The sequence below is a fragment of the Lipotes vexillifer genome, unplaced genomic scaffold (assembly GCF_000442215.2).
Source record: "Lipotes vexillifer unplaced genomic scaffold, Lipotes_vexillifer_v1.1 scaffold584, whole genome shotgun sequence".
Taxonomy (NCBI): domain Eukaryota; kingdom Metazoa; phylum Chordata; class Mammalia; order Artiodactyla; family Lipotidae; genus Lipotes; species Lipotes vexillifer.
In genome coordinates, this window is record NW_006783036.1 from 2475451 (window position 1) to 2493319 (window position 17869).

At 42.8% G+C, this 17869-nt stretch overlaps 1 protein-coding gene across 7 annotated transcripts in view; it reads right to left on the reverse strand.

Moving 5' to 3' along the window:
- Window positions 1-13995, reverse strand: part of WDR20 (WD repeat domain 20) — a 66688-nt gene extending 52693 nt beyond the window's left edge. For 4 of the 7 annotated variants that reach the window (XM_007455624.1, XM_007455622.1, XM_007455619.1 and 1 more), the window contains exon 1: window positions 13679-13995. In XM_007455624.1, coding sequence (XP_007455686.1) covers window positions 13679-13927 — 249 coding nt within the window. In that variant the 5' untranslated portion in view covers window positions 13928-13995. Of the gene's footprint in view, window positions 1-13642 lie in introns of all 7 variants that reach the window. The other 3 variants (XM_007455623.1, XM_007455621.1, XM_007455620.1) reach the window with 2 other exon arrangements.
- Window positions 13996-17869: the final 3874 nt, after the last annotated feature.

Below are 17869 nucleotides of genomic sequence, written 5' to 3' on the forward strand. Positions count from 1 at the left end.
AAGAGGTTTCTAAACCACGCAGAAGCACCACACGGCCCAAGCTGTAATCAGTGTGCAACTGCAGTGTGTTGTATTCCTTCCTTGCTTTACTGATTCATCTCACCATGAGCTCTTCTCTTGAGGAAACAGCTGTGTCTGCTATGTCTGTGTCCCCAATACCTAACGCAGTGTAAGACCTTCAGCGTAGTTTGCATCTCTTGGTTGCCCACCCAGTATTGATCTACATTCTCCTGGCTGGTATCTACCCACACTGCAGCTCCAGCATGAGCTCCAGAGCAATCAGGATATCAGATAATCCAATCTCCATGCTAAAGGTGTGGGTTAGTCAAGACTCCCCGTCAAACACTGCAAATTTCCTTGGCCACAAGAATGGGCTGGTAATCCAGTTTGGGGCAATGAGTCAAAGGAGGTTTGCTGGGGGCTTCTATGAAACAATCTTCTTTATTCTTCTGAGAAAGTGATTAGAAGAACTGTTCATTCTCATCCTGGGTACTGGCCCTCAATGTGGTCCAGTGGCACAGAAATGTGAAGCCTAGCACCCCACCACTATTCTGCCACTGAAGGCAGGTTGATACACAGTAGAAAGCAAAACCCGGAGACTCTCAGCAAAACAGAGCTGGTGTCACAATCAATCCACATCTGAAGCCCACCTTACCTCCGGAATTTTCAATATCATAAGTCAACACATCCCCTATAAAGTTTAAACTTGTATGAGTTGGGTTTCCTGTTACTTGCAAACCAAAACATACCCAACATTATAATATATTCAAGGTATGCTAAATCCCCAAATCACTGCCCACCAGCTGCTGTATAGCACATTCTAATGTTCATCTCTTGCTTCCAGAAAAGTCTGTTAAGCCTAAATTTGAAAATGTAAATCTTTTCCCTCTTATTTAAACCTTGGAGAAGGGCAACTGGTTAATAACACCTAAATAATAAAACTGTGGCTCAAAATTATAAAAAAAAATTATAAAAGGAAATTTACAAATTTATAAACTTAACTATAAAAATATGAAACTTCTTCATAGCAAAAACAAGCAAAGCACAAACACACCCCCACATGCACACCCCTAAGCAGTTACAAGACAGGGGACAAACTGAGAAGGAAAAAAATCTGTTAATTCATTATCACAAAGGACTCATCTCCCTAATGTATACAGAGCTCCTTAAAAACAAAAAAAAACCACCCAAGATGTCCAAAAACCCAACAGAAAAATGGGCAATGGATACGAAACAGTTCACAGAAAAAGAAATACATTTCACTCTTAATATATAGAAAGACGTGCAACCTCATTTGGTACAAGGAAAAAACCAAACTTACACTAATTTCTCACCTATCAGATCAAATACAAACGTCTGGGGACACACTGTTGGTGAGGCTGTGGCTGTGATGCAACACAAATTAGTACAACCCCTCCCTGTGGAGGGCAGTTTGATGATATCTATTGAAAACATATACACATTTACCCTTTGACTCAGCAGTACCTCCTCTGGAAGTACGTACTACAGATATACCTGCCGCTGTGCAAAATAATATACACGCAAAGTTCTTCACTGCAGCATTATTTGTAATTTAAAAAATATTAAGTCGAGAGTCACCTGGTTAAATAAATTATGGTACACCCACAGCGTGGAGTATAAAGCAACTGGAAGAAAGAGTGAAGAAGCTCTCTACTTACTAACACGGAGAGATCTTCAGTACATACACCACTGAGCGGAAGAAAAGAAGAGGCAGAATACCATACACAGTGTATGCTCCTTCAGTTCCTTCAAATCTCTACTCAAATATCATCTTATTCTTATAATAAGGGAAGGATGAGTCAGAAACAAGTAAAAACAGGGAGAGGAAGGGAACTGAGTGAGGGGTCGGACAGAAATGGAAACTAGAGGTCTCTGAATATCACCTTGTTCTATAGTTCCGATGTTAGAGCCACAAAAATGTTTTACATAATTAAAACACACAAAAAATGTATTTTGGACAGCTTTATAAAGGTATAATGATATACAAAGAACTGCACATGTTAAATGTGTACGATGTGATGAGCCTGGACATATGCAAGCACCCATGACACCATAACCACAATCGAGGTAACAGACATAACTAACACCTCTCAAAGTTCCCTTGTGTCCCTTCATTTGTTTTTGTTTTTTGTAGTAAGAACACTTAATGAGATCTACCCTCTTAACAAATTGTGATGTACACATACTGTACGGCTAACTACAGGCACTATGCTATACAGCAGATCTCTAGAATTCATGCATCTAGCATAACTGAACTTACACAAAATTAAACTCTAAAAAGATCTCTCAAGTACTAAAACTGGATTACAGTAACAGTTGCACGACTTGGTAAATTTACTAAAAAAAAAAAAAAAAAATGAATTTGACACTTAAAATAGAGGGCAGGAAGGTACAGTAATTTGACTGGATTAAGTCTGAAGAGGCAGTAAAAGAGAGAAAGCTGTAAAGACCACCGCCTCTCCAACTTTAGTGAGCACATGAGTCAGCTGGGGACCCTCCTAGAAGGTGGATTTGGATTCAGTAAGTCTGGAGTGGGGTCCAATTCTGAACTTCCAACAAGCTCCCAGGTGACGACACTGATGGTGCTTGTCTGTGGACCACACCTCGAAGGGTCCAGACAACTAGAGGAGCTTTGCTCTAAGCAGCTGCTGAGAAATGGGGCAGTAGCTGTCCCAGGCAAAGGACCTGTAGGGAGTGGGTGGGGGCCAGAAAAGGGTTCTCCCTTCCTTTCTTAAGATGGAGGGAATAACAACATGATTGCTGTAAAATTTGATTCAGTCAGGGCTAAAACAGAGAGTGTGTGCAAAGGAAGTTAAAGCGATTAGCCACAGCATTTAAGACAGGAGTGTGCTGGAGAGAGCAGTGGGTGGCAGAAGAACTGGGAAAGTGATGAGGGTCCAATGACAGGTGGTGGTGACACAGTCTGATAGACTGAGTCCTGAAGGAGGATAATACACTAACATAGTACATCACCTCAGAAGTAGTACCAAAAGAAAGAAAATACATTAAAAAAATATCTTTAAAAAAATCATACTGAAAGTTTTAGAAGCTAGGATATAGCCAACAGTTAAACGATCACCACTAACGAAGATAATCTTTTTTTTTTTTGCGGTACGCAGGCCTCTCACTGCTGTGGCCTCTCCCGTTGCGGAGCACAGGCTCCGGACGCACAGGCTCAGCGGCCATGGCTCACAGGCCCAGCCGCTCCGTGGCATGTGGGGTCCTCCCGGACCAGGGCACGAACCCGTGTCCCCTGCATCAGCAGGCGGACTCCCAACCACTGCGCCACCAGGGAAGCCCCAAGGAAGATAATCTAATCCTCCCAAGACTTGCACAAGCTTCAACCCTCACAGAGCGGCTCACGACTTTCAGGAGGAGCCATCAAATGCCATATCCTTAGGCCTTGGGCTTCTAGTTCCCTGGTTCAGAATCCTCTCCCCCTTCAGTGCACCCACCCATAAGAATTCAGTTCAAAGGTCACCTTGTTAAAACCTAAGTTCCGGGCTTCCCTGGTGGCGCAGTGCTTGAGAGTCCGCCTGCCGATGCAGGAGACGCGGGTTCGTGCCCCGTTTCGGGAGGATCCCACATGCCGCGGAGCGGCTGGGCCCGTGAGCCATGGCCGCTGGGCCTGCGCGTCCGGAGCCTGTGCTCCGCAAATGGGAGAGGCCACGACAGTGAGAGGCCCGCATAACGCAAGAAAAAAAAAAAAAAAAAAAAACCTAAGTTCCCACGGCGTTTGAGACAAACAAACATTACAATGTAATCAATCATCTGAACCAAAAGGAACACAGAGTCAATCTGGTAGAGCAGTTCTTGTATTTCTCCCTCTATTTAGCACAGCAAGGGCAAAGAATGATGAGGAGGAAAACGAAGGGAAGCACATGGTACAACCAACTCAGAATTCTACATATTCAACTGCTTTGTAAAATATTACACCACAAGCACCACAAAGACCTCTCCACGGAGCTAAAGTTTCACCTGACAGAAGAAACCAGTTACCCTCCTCGCATTCAATCACACACATGACACTAAAGAAGGTAAGCCAAGACATCTAATCAGGGTGCTGAAACTTTCTGTGCATGGACTCCTTCTCAAAATAATGTTTTTAAATACAAAAGATTACAAAGGAGATCAGTTATATTAAAATACAGTTGTACTACATTAAACAAATTTAGGATTTTTTAAAGTTTATTTCACATTGAATAACAACAGGCTGTAGCAGCAGATCCACTAACTACTGTAATTTCAAAGCAGTGATGAGTACAAATGATATTTGATATGTCTGCAACAACCATAATGTGATATGCAAACATCTGTGATTTTCACTGGTGATAAAGTCACAGGTCTGTTACTACTGTGATTTGTTGCCTATATTCATAATTGAAGAACATTTTAAAATTCAGTTAGAAGTTCAGTTAAAAATAAGGATGTAAAATATTTCATTCCATCTAGATTGATATACCTCCTAAATTCTAATCAGATTAAGAAGTCCTAGGGAATTCCTGGCGGTCCAGTGGTTAGGACTCGGTGCTCTCACTGTGGGGGGCCCAGGTTCAATCCCTGGTCAGGGAACTAAGATCCCACAAGCCGCATGGTGTGGCAAAAAGCCCTAAGAAGTGAATACTGTCTAAAATAGCAGACACCGTACATCTCACCACTATTTACTCATGCATCTTACCACTAGATTGTAGTCACCTTAAGCCAGGGACTGTCTTATGTGTCTTTGGGCCTATAGGTCCAATAAATGTTAGGTGGATGGACAAGCCATTTATTATTCTACTGGACTGTGAACTCCTTGATGGCAGAGATTCTGTCTCAACAACAATATAGAGCAGGCACTCGAATCTTGTAGAATAAATGAGTGTGTGGATATCTTGCCTCCTTGGTTAGAAGATATCCTCTTAAGGTCAGGGATGTCTTATACTTTTTTGATTTCCCATAGTCTAGTATACTGCTTTTCACATAAAACCACTCAAGTATCTATTAAATGAAGCATTAAGACATGACAGAGCCTCTGAAACGAAGATCAAAGTAAGTAGAGAATGAGCACCTGTACCAGTTTTGCTATAGCAGGAAAACAAAAAACACACACAGCCCAACAGTGAGCTGGCTGTGAACCAACCAAAGGAAAAACAGCTTAAGGTCACAGGGATAACCTACAATTTGGTTACTTGAAAATACATTAAAATATTCCTATTCTTACTTTAAAATACAAAAACCTTAAAAATTCCTTCCTCGTGAATGGTTCTTGCTTCTTTCTCATAAATTCTATAGTTTCAGGTACATTTTCCTACTGCTACAAAACAAGATAAAATGTAGCACAGACTGATTTGGCCTGTTTTTAGTACAATATACCCTACTTTTAAAAATTCCATATTACCAAATAGAATTGACAATGCAAAACATTACTCAGTTTACAAATTACCAATTGGAAGAGAAGCTGTGAAGTTGAGAAAAATGCTGTAAGAGTGGGGGGGGAGGGATAAATTGGAAGATTGGGACTGACATACACACACTACTATACGTAAAATAGGACTTCCCTGGTGGCACAGTGGTGAAGAATCTGCCTGCCAATGCAGGGGACATGGGTTCAAGCCCTGGTCCGGGAAGATCCCACATGCTGCAGAGCAACTAAGCCCACGTGCCACAACTACTGAGCCTGCGCTCTAGAGCCCGTGACCCACAACTACTGAGCCCGAGTGCCACAACTACTGAAGCCCGTGCGCCTAGAGCCCGTGCTCCGCAACAAGAGAAGTCACCGCAATAAGAAGCCTGCGCACTGCGACCAAGAGTAGCCCCTGCTCGCTGCAACTAGAGAAATCCCATGCATAGCAACGAAGACCCAATGCAGCCAAATATAAATAAAAAGCCCTGGTCCGGGAAGATCCCACATGCTGCAGAGCAACTAAGCCCACGTGCCACAACTACTGAGCCTGCGCTCTAGAGCCCGTGACCCACAACTACTGAGCCCACGAGCCACAACTATTGAAGCCTGCGCACCTAGAGCCCGTGCTGCGCAACAAGAGAAGCCACTGCAATGAGCAGCCCGTGCACTGCAACAAAGGGTACCCCCGGCTCGCCGCAATTAGAGAAAGCCTGCACGCAGCAATGAAGACCCAACACAGCCAAAAATAAATTAATTAATTAATTTTTAAAAAAGATAACTAATAAGGACGTACTGTATAGCACAGGGAACTCTACTCAATACTCCGTAATGGCCTAGATGGGAAAAAATTCTTAAAAAGGTGGATATATGTATAACAGATTCACTTAGCTGTATACCTGAAACTAACACAACATTGTAAATCAACTACAGTCCACTATAAATAAATAAATAAATGGAAAGTGGGGGAAGTAAGAGTAACCGCCAAGTAAGGCTAAATCAGAAATGAAGATAAAACATTTCTGAAATTAGAAATACAAGGCTGGGCTTCCCTGGTGGTGCAGTGGTTAAGAATCTGCCTGCCAATGCAGGGGACACGGGTTCGAGCCCTGGTCCAGGAAGATCCCACGTGCTGCGGAGCAACTAAACCCGTGTGCCACAACTACTGAGCCTGTGCTCTAAGAGCCCACGAGCCACAACTACTGAGCCCATGCGCTGCAACTATTGAAGCCCATGTGCCTAGAGCCTGTGCTCCGCAACAAGAGAGGCCACTGCAATGAGAAGCCCGTGCACCGCAACGAAGAGCAGCCCCTGCTCGCTGCAACTAGAGAAAGCCTACGGGCAGCAACGAAGACCCAACGCAGCCAAAACTAACTAACTAACTGAATAAATAAATAAATCTATTTAAAAAAAAGAAAAGAAATACAAGGCTACCCATTTTGAAATTTACAAAAATGTGATCTGTACACAACATTTTGGGACAAATCATCTAGTAGAAATCCAACCCAAAATTCTTCCACTAGGCAGAGAAATGCCTCTTCATTTCACCTTTACTCCTTAATTCCACCTGATGCCTATACTGCTTATGCCATGTGCTGAGCACACACCTACTTTACCTGACAGTTATCAAGACAAAAATACAAGCTCCTTACAGACAGGGAGTGTCTTAATTTACCCTCACATCACCCACAGCAGACAGCAGTAACTTGTATGTAACAATTCAGCAATAAACATTTGATGAATGAGGATTACTTTTTTCAAAGCAAGACACATCTTGCACTCTATTATGAAAAACAGATGCCAAATGTTCAGAGGATAACTTGTCATTGATATTCTGAATTTTAAATGTCCTGAAAATTAAAACTGAGAATGTCTGCCCATTTATTTCTATTTTTGATATCTATTCCTAAATAAACAAATAGGACATTTCATATTTCTGCACAAACTAACCTAGCTGAAATACAAATAAAACTGTTCTCTAAGACATCAAATATCAGACTACAAAAATCTTTACATTTATTTTTATTAAAAAAATTTTTTTTAATTAATTTTATTTATATATTTTTGGCCACACTGGGTCTTCGTTGCTGCGCACGGGCTTTCTCTAGTTGCAGTGAGTGGGGGCTATTCTTCATTGTGGTGCACGGGCTTCTCTCGTTGCAGAGCACGGGCTCTAGGTACGCGGGCTTCAGTAGTTGTGGCACATGGGCTCAGCAGTTGTGGCTCGCGGACTCCAGAGCGCAGGCTCAGTAGCTGTGGTGCAAGTGCTTAGTTGCTCCGCAGCAGGTGGGATCTTCCCGGACCAGGGCTTGAACCCGTGTCCCCTGCATTGGGAGGCGGATTCTTGACCACTGCACCACCAGGGAAGCCCTACATTAATTTTAAAATAAGGTTCTTTAGGCATATAGCCAAACTAGTCAGTGACAAAATCCACTATGTTTTGATTCTTGCTCGAGTTTTCTGCCAGAGCACAATAAACAAATAAAGGCACTAGATGATTAACTCAATGTTAACAAATATAGGTGACAAGTCTCTTGAGGGCAAGACTTTGTCTATACCCAGCATCTAAAACATATCTAGTACCTCATATCTGGTAGGTGTGCCCCACAAATATTTGCTGAAAAAATGACATTCATGACTAGCTCATGGATCTCACTGACACACTCTGGGAGCTTCCCATTGCTTACATCCATCCATGGAGTCTCTCAAAATCTCATCACCATCCTCCTCTTCAAGGTCAAGAGAACCAAGGTATCATATGAAAGTTTCTCAAGCCTGCTTTAAGGGATAAATTAACATGCTTTTCCCTCAGTATAGAAGATGTTATAGTCAAATAACTAAATCTTTATATCAATACTTCAGAAGTCATTAAGTGGCCCTTAATGGGGAAAAACAAAACAGATTCCCATCCAATTCCACATATGCCCTACTAAATTAAGTACAAAATTTCTTAAAGTAAATTTGATATAAAAAATTCTAGACTTGCAAGCCTTTTCCTAAATAATAAATGGAGAGCAGAGAGATGTGAAAATAACAAATGGGGAGAAGGGTGCGAACATGATCCTCTCTGGAGCAATCCAGTATCTAAAACTAGTCTGTGGGTAAAAACCTTTAAAAGGCATCTAGTTCACCCTCCCACACAAAGCATGAATCCCTCAGTCACCAACAGGTAGTCCTGCAGTCTTTGATAAAGAGACAGAATATTTCCTATATGGAATGCTCATTCTCTCTCAAGTCAACCCATTACCCTCCTGGATAACTCTAGCTCTAAAAATATTCTAGCTGCTATTATTTTTTTTTAATTTTTATTTATTTACTTCTTGGCCGCATCTTGCGGCATGTAGGATCTTAGTTTCCGGACCAGGGATTGAACCCGCACCCCCTGCAGTGGAAGTGCGGAGTCTGCTTCCACTGGACCACCAGGGAAGGCCCTTTAGCTGTTATTCTTAACTGGACTCCTGGCCGCAGCTTCATCCCAGCCTGGTGAGTACCCAAGTTTTTTCTAGCACAAAGACCTAGAGTCACTATGTGTTCAACTTGCTTTCACAACACACCTCACTCTTCCCAATTCCCATTCAGAGAAGTAGACAAAGAATCCAAGACATGAAGACATCTCCCCAGTACAAAGATGCATTTTCATTTAAAAATTACTGAGCACAGAATTATACAACCTTAAGGGTTGAAAAGGCCTTGGACACCATCCAATTCTACCTTTCATCTATTGTAGAAATTGCTTCAATCTCTGGACAGTACATTTGTGGCCTAGAATGTTAAGATGGGTGGAAAAAAGTAAAGGCTTTTTGATTTGAATGTTAAGTAATTCTGAGTATAGCTTTAAAAAGTTTCTTGATTCAATTAAAAAAAAGGTGGGGTCATGGAGGGTTAAATTAGGAGTTTGGGATTAGCAGATACAAACTACTATATATACAATAGATAAACAACAAGGTCCTACTGTATAGCACAAGGAACTGTATTCAGTATCCTGTAATAAACCATAATGGGAAAGAATATGAAAAGGATATGTATATATATATGTATAACTGAATTACTTTGCTGTACACCAGAAACTAATGCATTATAAATCAACTATACTTCAACAAAGCAATTTTTTTTAATTTGAAAAGTTGTTTGACAGTACATGGATCTGGTAGGAAACATGGTTTGATAGAAGTAAATCAAAAGTAATCCGCACCATTTGTCTACTTTCCACTACTCCACTGTCTCTTGCTACATAATTTCCCAGTTATAAGAAGCTAAATTTGTTACCAATAATTTTAAATGTCTTTTGTGAACTCCCTGGCAGTCCAGTGGTTAGGACTTGATGCTTTCACTGCCAGGGGCCTGGGTTCAATCCCTGGTTGGGGAACTAAGATCCCACAGGCCATGCAGCACAGTCAAAAAAAAAAATTTTTTTTTAATTAAATAAAAATGTCTTTTAAAAGATGTGAGCTACTAAAATACCTGTTACTTTTGGGCCCAAAATTGAACAGATTTTTAGCTCCTAAAGATCTTTTTAAAGTAAGACATAGATGGACAGAGATGCTTTATCCAGCCATTTCACTCAACAAATTAACAGTAGGGGTCTACTCTATGCTGGGTGCTGTGCTGGGCACTAGGAAGACAGAGAAAGCAGAAAAGACATCCTATTCTAAGGGAGCTTTGTTTACAGAAGAGACAGAGAATTACAAATTGAGAAAAGTGCTAGAAAGGCAAAGTACAGGATACTATAAAAACATGTAACAGGGAAAACTGATCTAGCCTGAGAATTCAAAGAAGGACATGCTGAGGAAGTGATGTTTAAACTTAGATCTGAATGGTAGCCATTTGCATTTACGTAAAAACAGATCTCCATAAAATGAAAGGGTTGGTACAATAAGCCCAGTACCTTTGGCATCTTTATCCTAAAACCACCTCTTTTTTAAAAAGAGGAAAGCAAAGTATGCTATAAAGAGATCTGAAAGCTAGTAGCTGAAAGTTCTTTGGGAGGAGGGGCAGTGTCTCACTCATCTTTGGTTACCCCACATCCCCTTGGTAGTCACTCAAATCTTTGCTGAAATGCTGAGTTCACCTCCATATTAAATCAATGTTCATATTATTTTTAGCTCAGCAAAACAAATTCACAAAACTAGATGTCCTCACACAAGAAACCCTACTCCGAACTTCAGTTTTGAAAAGAAGACGCGTGATGAATTGGGAGATTGGGATTGACATATATACACTAATATGTATAAAATGGATAACTAATAAGAACCTGCTGTATAAAAAATAAAATAAAATTCAAATATTCAAAAAAAAAAAGAAAAACAAAAGAACATGCTTTCATCTACCTCACAGGATTGCAAGATTCAATGAGATAACATAGTGCAAAATGCTGGGGTAAATTCTGAAGTGCTTGGAGTATACGGTTATCTGTGTAACCAAAAAGCTAGATCAGTCTCTTCTAAGGCAGTTCTTTAGATTCAGTTGTGCTTCTTTACCATGAATTCTTTACCATGAGAAAGAAACTGCATCACAGGTTTGCACACGCTCTCTAGCCTTGGCTTTCTCTGAAGGGTGAGACTCCATAAACTGAAGGTGACTTCTAGCTCTAGAAACTGACCTGTGTTTTAAAGGGACGAAGGTTACACTCCTTAGCTTAGATTTTAGACTACCTCCTAAATCTGGGATTAAGAGATACAAACTATTATGTATAAGATAGATAAGCAACAAGGATATATTGCATAAAATGGGGAATTATAGCCATTATCTTGTACATTTAATGGAGTATAATCTGTAAAAATACTGAATCATCATGCTGTACACCTGAAACTAATATCATATTGTAAATCAACTATACTTTAATAAAATAATAAAAAGACCTAGTTTCCACTCATTTCACATGCAGATTTAAGTTGAACGTATTCATCCAATTTAAACCTTCTGAATGTTCTAAATAATCTGATTAATTGTTGTAAAACTTTATATGCCCCAAAGAAAAAAAAATTTTTAAGAGTCAAAACGACCAAATGTCAAAAACGGATTTGTAACTCCTAACCCCCAAAAGTAAAATTTGGTTTTTTGATTAAGGAAAAGTATCTGCTCTGTTTTAAAATCAGAAAAAAAAGTCACAAAAACAATCACTTGTATTCAGAAATAACAAAAAGTAAATGCAAACTCATTCATGGAAAACGAATTTTTTAAAAAATGACAGTGGCTCGGAGACAGCTGAAACGTCCACCATATAATGAAATATATCTACAAGATACTACCACATGAAAATGAAACTTTACAAAAAAGTTAATGTGCTCAAGTAAATTATGCAGCTGAAGGCAAATCTACATGTTTAAGATTTGTCTTGTTTAAAATAATTTTTTGCTGTAGCTTTGAAAAGCTCTCCTAGTTTATTCTTCATTCAATAGTATCCCACTAAAAGAGGACAGTATTATGATACTTCCAGGCAAGAGACGTGTTTTCATGATGCAAACCAGAGCTACCAGATCCAGATAAGGTTTGCCACTAGAATGCTTCAGAAATAATATACTTTAAAAGAAAACTTGTTTAAAAAGGTAACATCTACACTAGTAATCGTTAATATATGTCGTTTTTATGCACTTTTAAATTTTTATGTAAATCCATTTAATAACTTAAAATTCTAAACTTGTTACCAGAGAAAAAGCTGATCCTTTCAGTCCTTATATCAATGTCAAGATAGCAGCTCCTGTTTGACAGATGCTCTCAATGACTATTTTAACTATATTTTACATCTACTGAGTGTTTTGGGGCTTTAAAGTTCATTACAGTCACGCTATTAATCACAACGGGTGCACCGCAATATTCTCTTTCTAAAGAGCGGCAGATAGAAGTTAAGCAACTCTTCCAAGGTCACAGAACAAGTCAGTGACAAAGTTGGGGACAGGACTAAAGCTTCAGCTCCTAGACTACTAATTACTTCACACTTTTCCAATTCCGAAAAATAAAGTCAAGCGATTTACTTTCAGTAATTTATAACAAGATACCTCAAACACAGTAGTACACTTATCATAAACACTAACAAAAAGACTCACCTCAAACAAATGAGACAACTTGTTACATTTAGATACCACTGTCACATCCCTAGTTCTTGTAACCAAGCAAAAACCTACTGCTTCTGGATATAGTAAATCCTGGAAAATGTCCACTCTTCAATATACACAATTTATTTTCACACTAACTGACTATTTATAAATTAATCTGTTATCACCTTCTCCCACGCCCAGGTACTGTGGAGGGCATTAATTTCCTCACTCTTCCAAGAGTCAACTCAAAGACCACATATCTCAGAAGTAAGCGGTTCTCAATGAGAACAAAGTTACGTAGCCAATGAAAGAACAGCTCTAATAAGTTGCTTCTTTTAAAGAGATATTTTTAAAGGATGATTACATGCTTGACAGCATTCCTGTTAAATCGCCCGCCAAGAATAATGGTTCTTGTGAAGCAGCTTTTAAGGCATATCCCTCCCTGTCTGTGACACTGTCTGACTTGTTGGACAAGACTGATCTGGGCACGCTCACACACAACCCCTATGAACCAGCCCAGTCCACTGGAAACATCGTTTGGACCTCTTAACTGTAGTAGTACTCAGCCCTTCCCATACCTATAAGGGACAGAAGGACCCTCTTTAACATTCTCTCAGGAGAAGGTTCCCTTCGAGTAGGCAGTGACAGCCGTCCTCCCTCGGATGTTTTTGGAAACAAAGTGTTAACACCAGAAGGAGAGGCTCCTAGGAAGTGTCAGTGTGGCAGCAGGTGGAGTAGCCCTTCGTGCCGAGCAGGTCCTTTCTGACCTAGTCTCAAGTCCTCCGCTTCCCAGCCCAGGTTCCGCCTTACAGATTTTCCCAAGCCGCCCCGCGCCCCTGGTCTCTAACCCAGAGCGAGACTCTCCACCCTCCTGGGAGGCGAGGCGTTCTCAGCAGACCAGACGGCCACCCCACCTCTTCCGGGGACTCGCAGGCCCGCTCCCGGGCCGTGTCAGAGCCTGACGGACCCGCAGGGGCGGCAGCTGGCCCTTTCTGGGGCCTCCCAGCCGGAGCCCCGCACTCCGCGGTCCCGTTCCATCGCCTCCCCCCGAAACACCACCGCCACCACCCTCCTCACTCCCGAATCCCCCTTCCTCAGGAGCACTCCAGTGGAGTTACCGGCCCACTCAAAAGTAAGAGCGACGGCCAGCCCATGGGTCACCCTGGCCCCCGCTGTCACCGCCCTGCTCCTGGCCTCTGCTCACGCCGCTGGCGAGCCCCGGTGACGCCCGGGTCGGTACCTTGCGGACCCCCTTGTAGATATAGAAGTAGAGCTCCCGGCCCACATTGAAGCAGAGGCGGTCGCCGTTGCCAGACTGGTCGTTGAGGTTTACGAAGGAGACGCGGACAGGGTTGGATCCCTGCGAGTTGAAGGGCACCCGGTTGGGCCGGCTGTACTCCGAGTGCGGCAGCAGCTTGTACAGACCTTCCCGGGTGGTGAATTGGGTCTTAATCTCGTTCATCTCCTTCCCTCCTCCCTCCGTCGCCATCTTGGAAAGCAGCGTTCATCCTGCCCTAAGTGCCCGGATCACGCCCACCGCGCAGGCGCCGTCCCGGGCTCTCGCCCTCCCCCCCGCCCCTTCCTCCTGGCCCCTCCCACCCGTGAGCCGGCCCCGCGGAGGCAGGCGAGGAGAAGGGGCGGGCTTGTTTACGGCCCGACTGCGCAGGCGTGCTCACCTGGCGCGCTCCACGCTGCAGGGCGTCTGCAGGCTCCTCCCGCGGGCGGGGCCTCCGGGCCACCCCGCTGCGGCGCAGGTGTTGCTGTCCGGAGTCCGAGCGCTGCCTAGTGGTGCAGCCTACTCCGCCGCCCCGGCCTGGCTGAGCCGGCAAGGGGAAGCCGCAGTGGGGCTGCGGTCGGCGCCGCTGAAGGGAGCTCGCGGCGGCCTCCTCGACTGCCTCGGGCCCTGTCCTGAGAGGTCCCGGGACCCCGAGGAGCGGAGGAGAGAGCCGCCTCTACCGCCGCAGATTCGGGGTCAGCACGTGGGGTGCCGTGAACCGAGCGCTCAAGCCCCAGTGTTCCACCCGCAGGAGGGTGCGGGGGAGCCCCGAGTCCGGGAGAGGGCCGGTCCCCCTGTCCTGGGGTCTCCCCTCGGCCACCCCGCACAGTCGTCTGGATGCCCGGGTCAGGAAACCCCTGTGCACCTCCCCGAATCAGTTTCCGAGAAGGTACTGAAGGACCTCAGTTTTCCGCTCCACCATGTTTTGTTTGGGGTGTTTTTTAAGGTGGGGTGGAGGGGAGAGGAGCGTATACATACACAGCATCTGTGTTTGCAAGTCAAATATCTGAATACCTATCTATAGTGAGCATTGGCTAATTTTAAGGAAAGCAGGTTGTGTTGGCGCTTCTGTTTCTTAAGTTTGTCTCCAAAGTTTAGAGAAGGGAGGGTCGGGTCAGGTCGGGAAATGGCTTTGGGAGCCAGAGCCTGAATCTAAGCGTAATTCACTTCTCTTGCTCAACAGTTTATGAAGAGTTCTTAGTAAAGTTTGAAGGTGTTGTTTTTTTTTTTTAAGACTCAAGTGGAATCTGCAGAATTGTTCACTAGGCATAGTTGTGTGGATATACTGTACTAGGTCTAGATTGTAAGGCAGAAAAACAAATTGTAAGGCCGGCACACGTGTTGCAGATTAAACAATCACCGTTTTGTAGCTGGGTTTCTTGGCATGTTGCAGTAGAATACGAAAGTTTCTAAAGTGACAGAAACATCCTGATAGAATTTCAGGTGGGGGTGGTGGGGAGCCAACATCGGTTACACCAAGAATGATTTATCCCTTTAAGTACACATCATAGCTGGAGGGTCACAAAAGAAGTAGAGGGTGGTAGGTTCTAAGGAGGAGTCTGAATCCTAAACATCTTATATACATAAGCAGGTAATGACAGTGGAAACTGTGCCAATGATGTAATAATGCATTTGACAGTAACATCCTGTATCCTTTGTACATGCTGGCAAAAAAGCAGTGGAGTAAATCCTACTTAAAGAATAGATACCTATGGGCTTCCCTGGTGGCGCAGTTGTTAAGAATCCGCCTGCCAATTCAGGGGATACGGGTTCGAGCCCTGGTCTGGGAAGATCCCACATGTCACAGAGCAGTTAAGCCCGTGCACCACAACTACTGAGCCCGCGCGCCTAGAGCCCTTGCTCCGCAACAAGGAAACCACCATGAGCAGCTAAGCCTGTGCACCACAACTACTTAGCCTGTGCACCTAGAGCCTGTGCTCCACAACAAGGAAACCACCGCAATAACCAGACGTCTCACCGCAACGAAGAGGAGCCCTGCCCGCAACTAGAGAAAGCCTGCGCGCATCAACGAAGGCCCAACGCAGCCAAAATTAATACATAAGTAAATTTTTAAAAAAGAATAGATACCTAAAACACCTAAAATTTTGTGTTACAGTTGTTTTGATGTTATCTGTCTTCTGCTAAAGGTCAAAAAGATATCAGAAGCCTTTTAAAATGACCAGGATGTATTCTGTGGTCCCATGGATTTATTCCAATTTCCTATAACCATGTTATTTTACTTTGGAAATGTGTATATTCTCCTTGAGGGATAGTGACATCCTGAATCATCTAAAAATAAATCAGCTGTGTTCCCTAGTTATCAAGGAGAAAAAAGCGTAATAATACATTTTGGAGGGAAAAAAAAACTCAGCAAGCAAAAATTAAAACATAAAAATTAGGGCTTCCCTGGCGGCGCAGTGGTTGAGAGAGTCTGCCTGCCGATGCAGGGGACACGGGTTCGTGCCCCAGTCCAGGAAGATCCCACATGCCGCAGAGCGGCTGGGCCTGTGAGCCATGGCCACTGAGCCTGCGCGTCCGGAGCCTGTGCTCCACAATGGGAGAGGCCACAACAGTGAGAGGCCCACGTACCGCAAAAACATAAAAATTATATTAGCAGCCCTCAAATTAACTACCAACTTTCAATTACCCATAATACCTGTATACCTTAGTCTTCTCTTAAGGTTTTATTCTACATAAATTTAACATTTTATTGAGATCACAGTAATAATAGGCTGTTCACTTTGTCCTATCCAAAGCCTCTGAATAATCTCTATTCTTAATACTTTTTCTCTTGTCATTTCCCCCCACACACTCATAGATTCAATAAATAACACCAAATTTATATAACTGGGCCTGACCTAAAGTTTATTCTGATTTTCAGTTTCAAACCAGGCATTTCTACATGGATTCGTGCCTCAAATTCATCCACCTCTAAACCTTATCAGTTCCCTTACCACATCTTCAAAGTTGAATCATTATAGCTTCATGAGTATTTCCTTAATTTCACTTTTTTCTCTCAACTTTCGTCCTATAAACAACTACCAAATTAATGTTTTTAAAACAATACTTTAGACATTACATTCTTTTGCCCAAACACTCTCAAAGACTTTGAATATCCATGTTATTTAAGTCATACACCAAGCAATTCTCAGCCTGTCCTTACGTTTTGCATGAATCCTCCATTCCAGTCAGACTGTTCTGCCATCACCCTTAGCCCTTTCTCTTGCTTGAAAAGACCTTCCTCTTGTTTCCTCTTCACAGCCTATTCTTTAAGAACTAGTTTGAGTCCCATCTTCACCAAGCCTTTCCCAAGCCCTGGGTGATAAAACAATCCTTGAAACCAAGGGTTCTCCATTCAGGATTCATAGCTGGCATCAGGGAGTGTTTGAACCTCTTGTAATAGTACTCAAAATTTTGTGTACATATTCATTATATCATCGGAGTCTATAACTTTCATCAGATTTTCAAAGAGATGTGACCACCTTCCCCCCAAATTTAAAAATTACCACTCTAAACTTCTTTGGCATTTCTCTGAGCTTTCATTTGTTCTTTGTACTGTACTAAAATGTTATCTTCTTTTGGTACTTATCAACATATGCTAATTGTCTTGTATGGATGTTTATCTTTTAGGATGCACTGCTGCCTTTCAGCAAGATTGTTATGCACACTCCAACATATGAGGGACCTTGTTAAAATTCTTTGTCTCCTCGAATATGTATTTGAGCGCCTACATATGCCGCTCTGTTGTAGCCTTCGGGATACATCAGAAAACATAAATCCCTCACTCATGGAGTTTATATTCTTGTAAGGAGAAGACAGAAGATAAACAATCAACATGAATAAGTAAATCATGCCGTGATTGTGCTAGGAAAAAGAAGTAAAGCGAGATAAGGGGGTTGGGAGTGTGCTGACTAGCTCGCAGTTTAAAATGTGGTGGCCAAGGTAAGTCTCCTTGAGAGGTGACATTTCAGCAAAGACTTGAAAGAGGTGATGGAGTGGGCCATGGGAAGATCTGGGGAAAGAGCTGACCAAGAAGAGGAAAAAGCCCCCCAGGGCCCCCAAGGCAGGAGTGTGCATAGCATGTTAAGGAATCGTGAGACAGCCAGTGTGGCTAGAGCAGAGTGAGCAGGGAAGCCATTGCAGGGTTTAAGAATC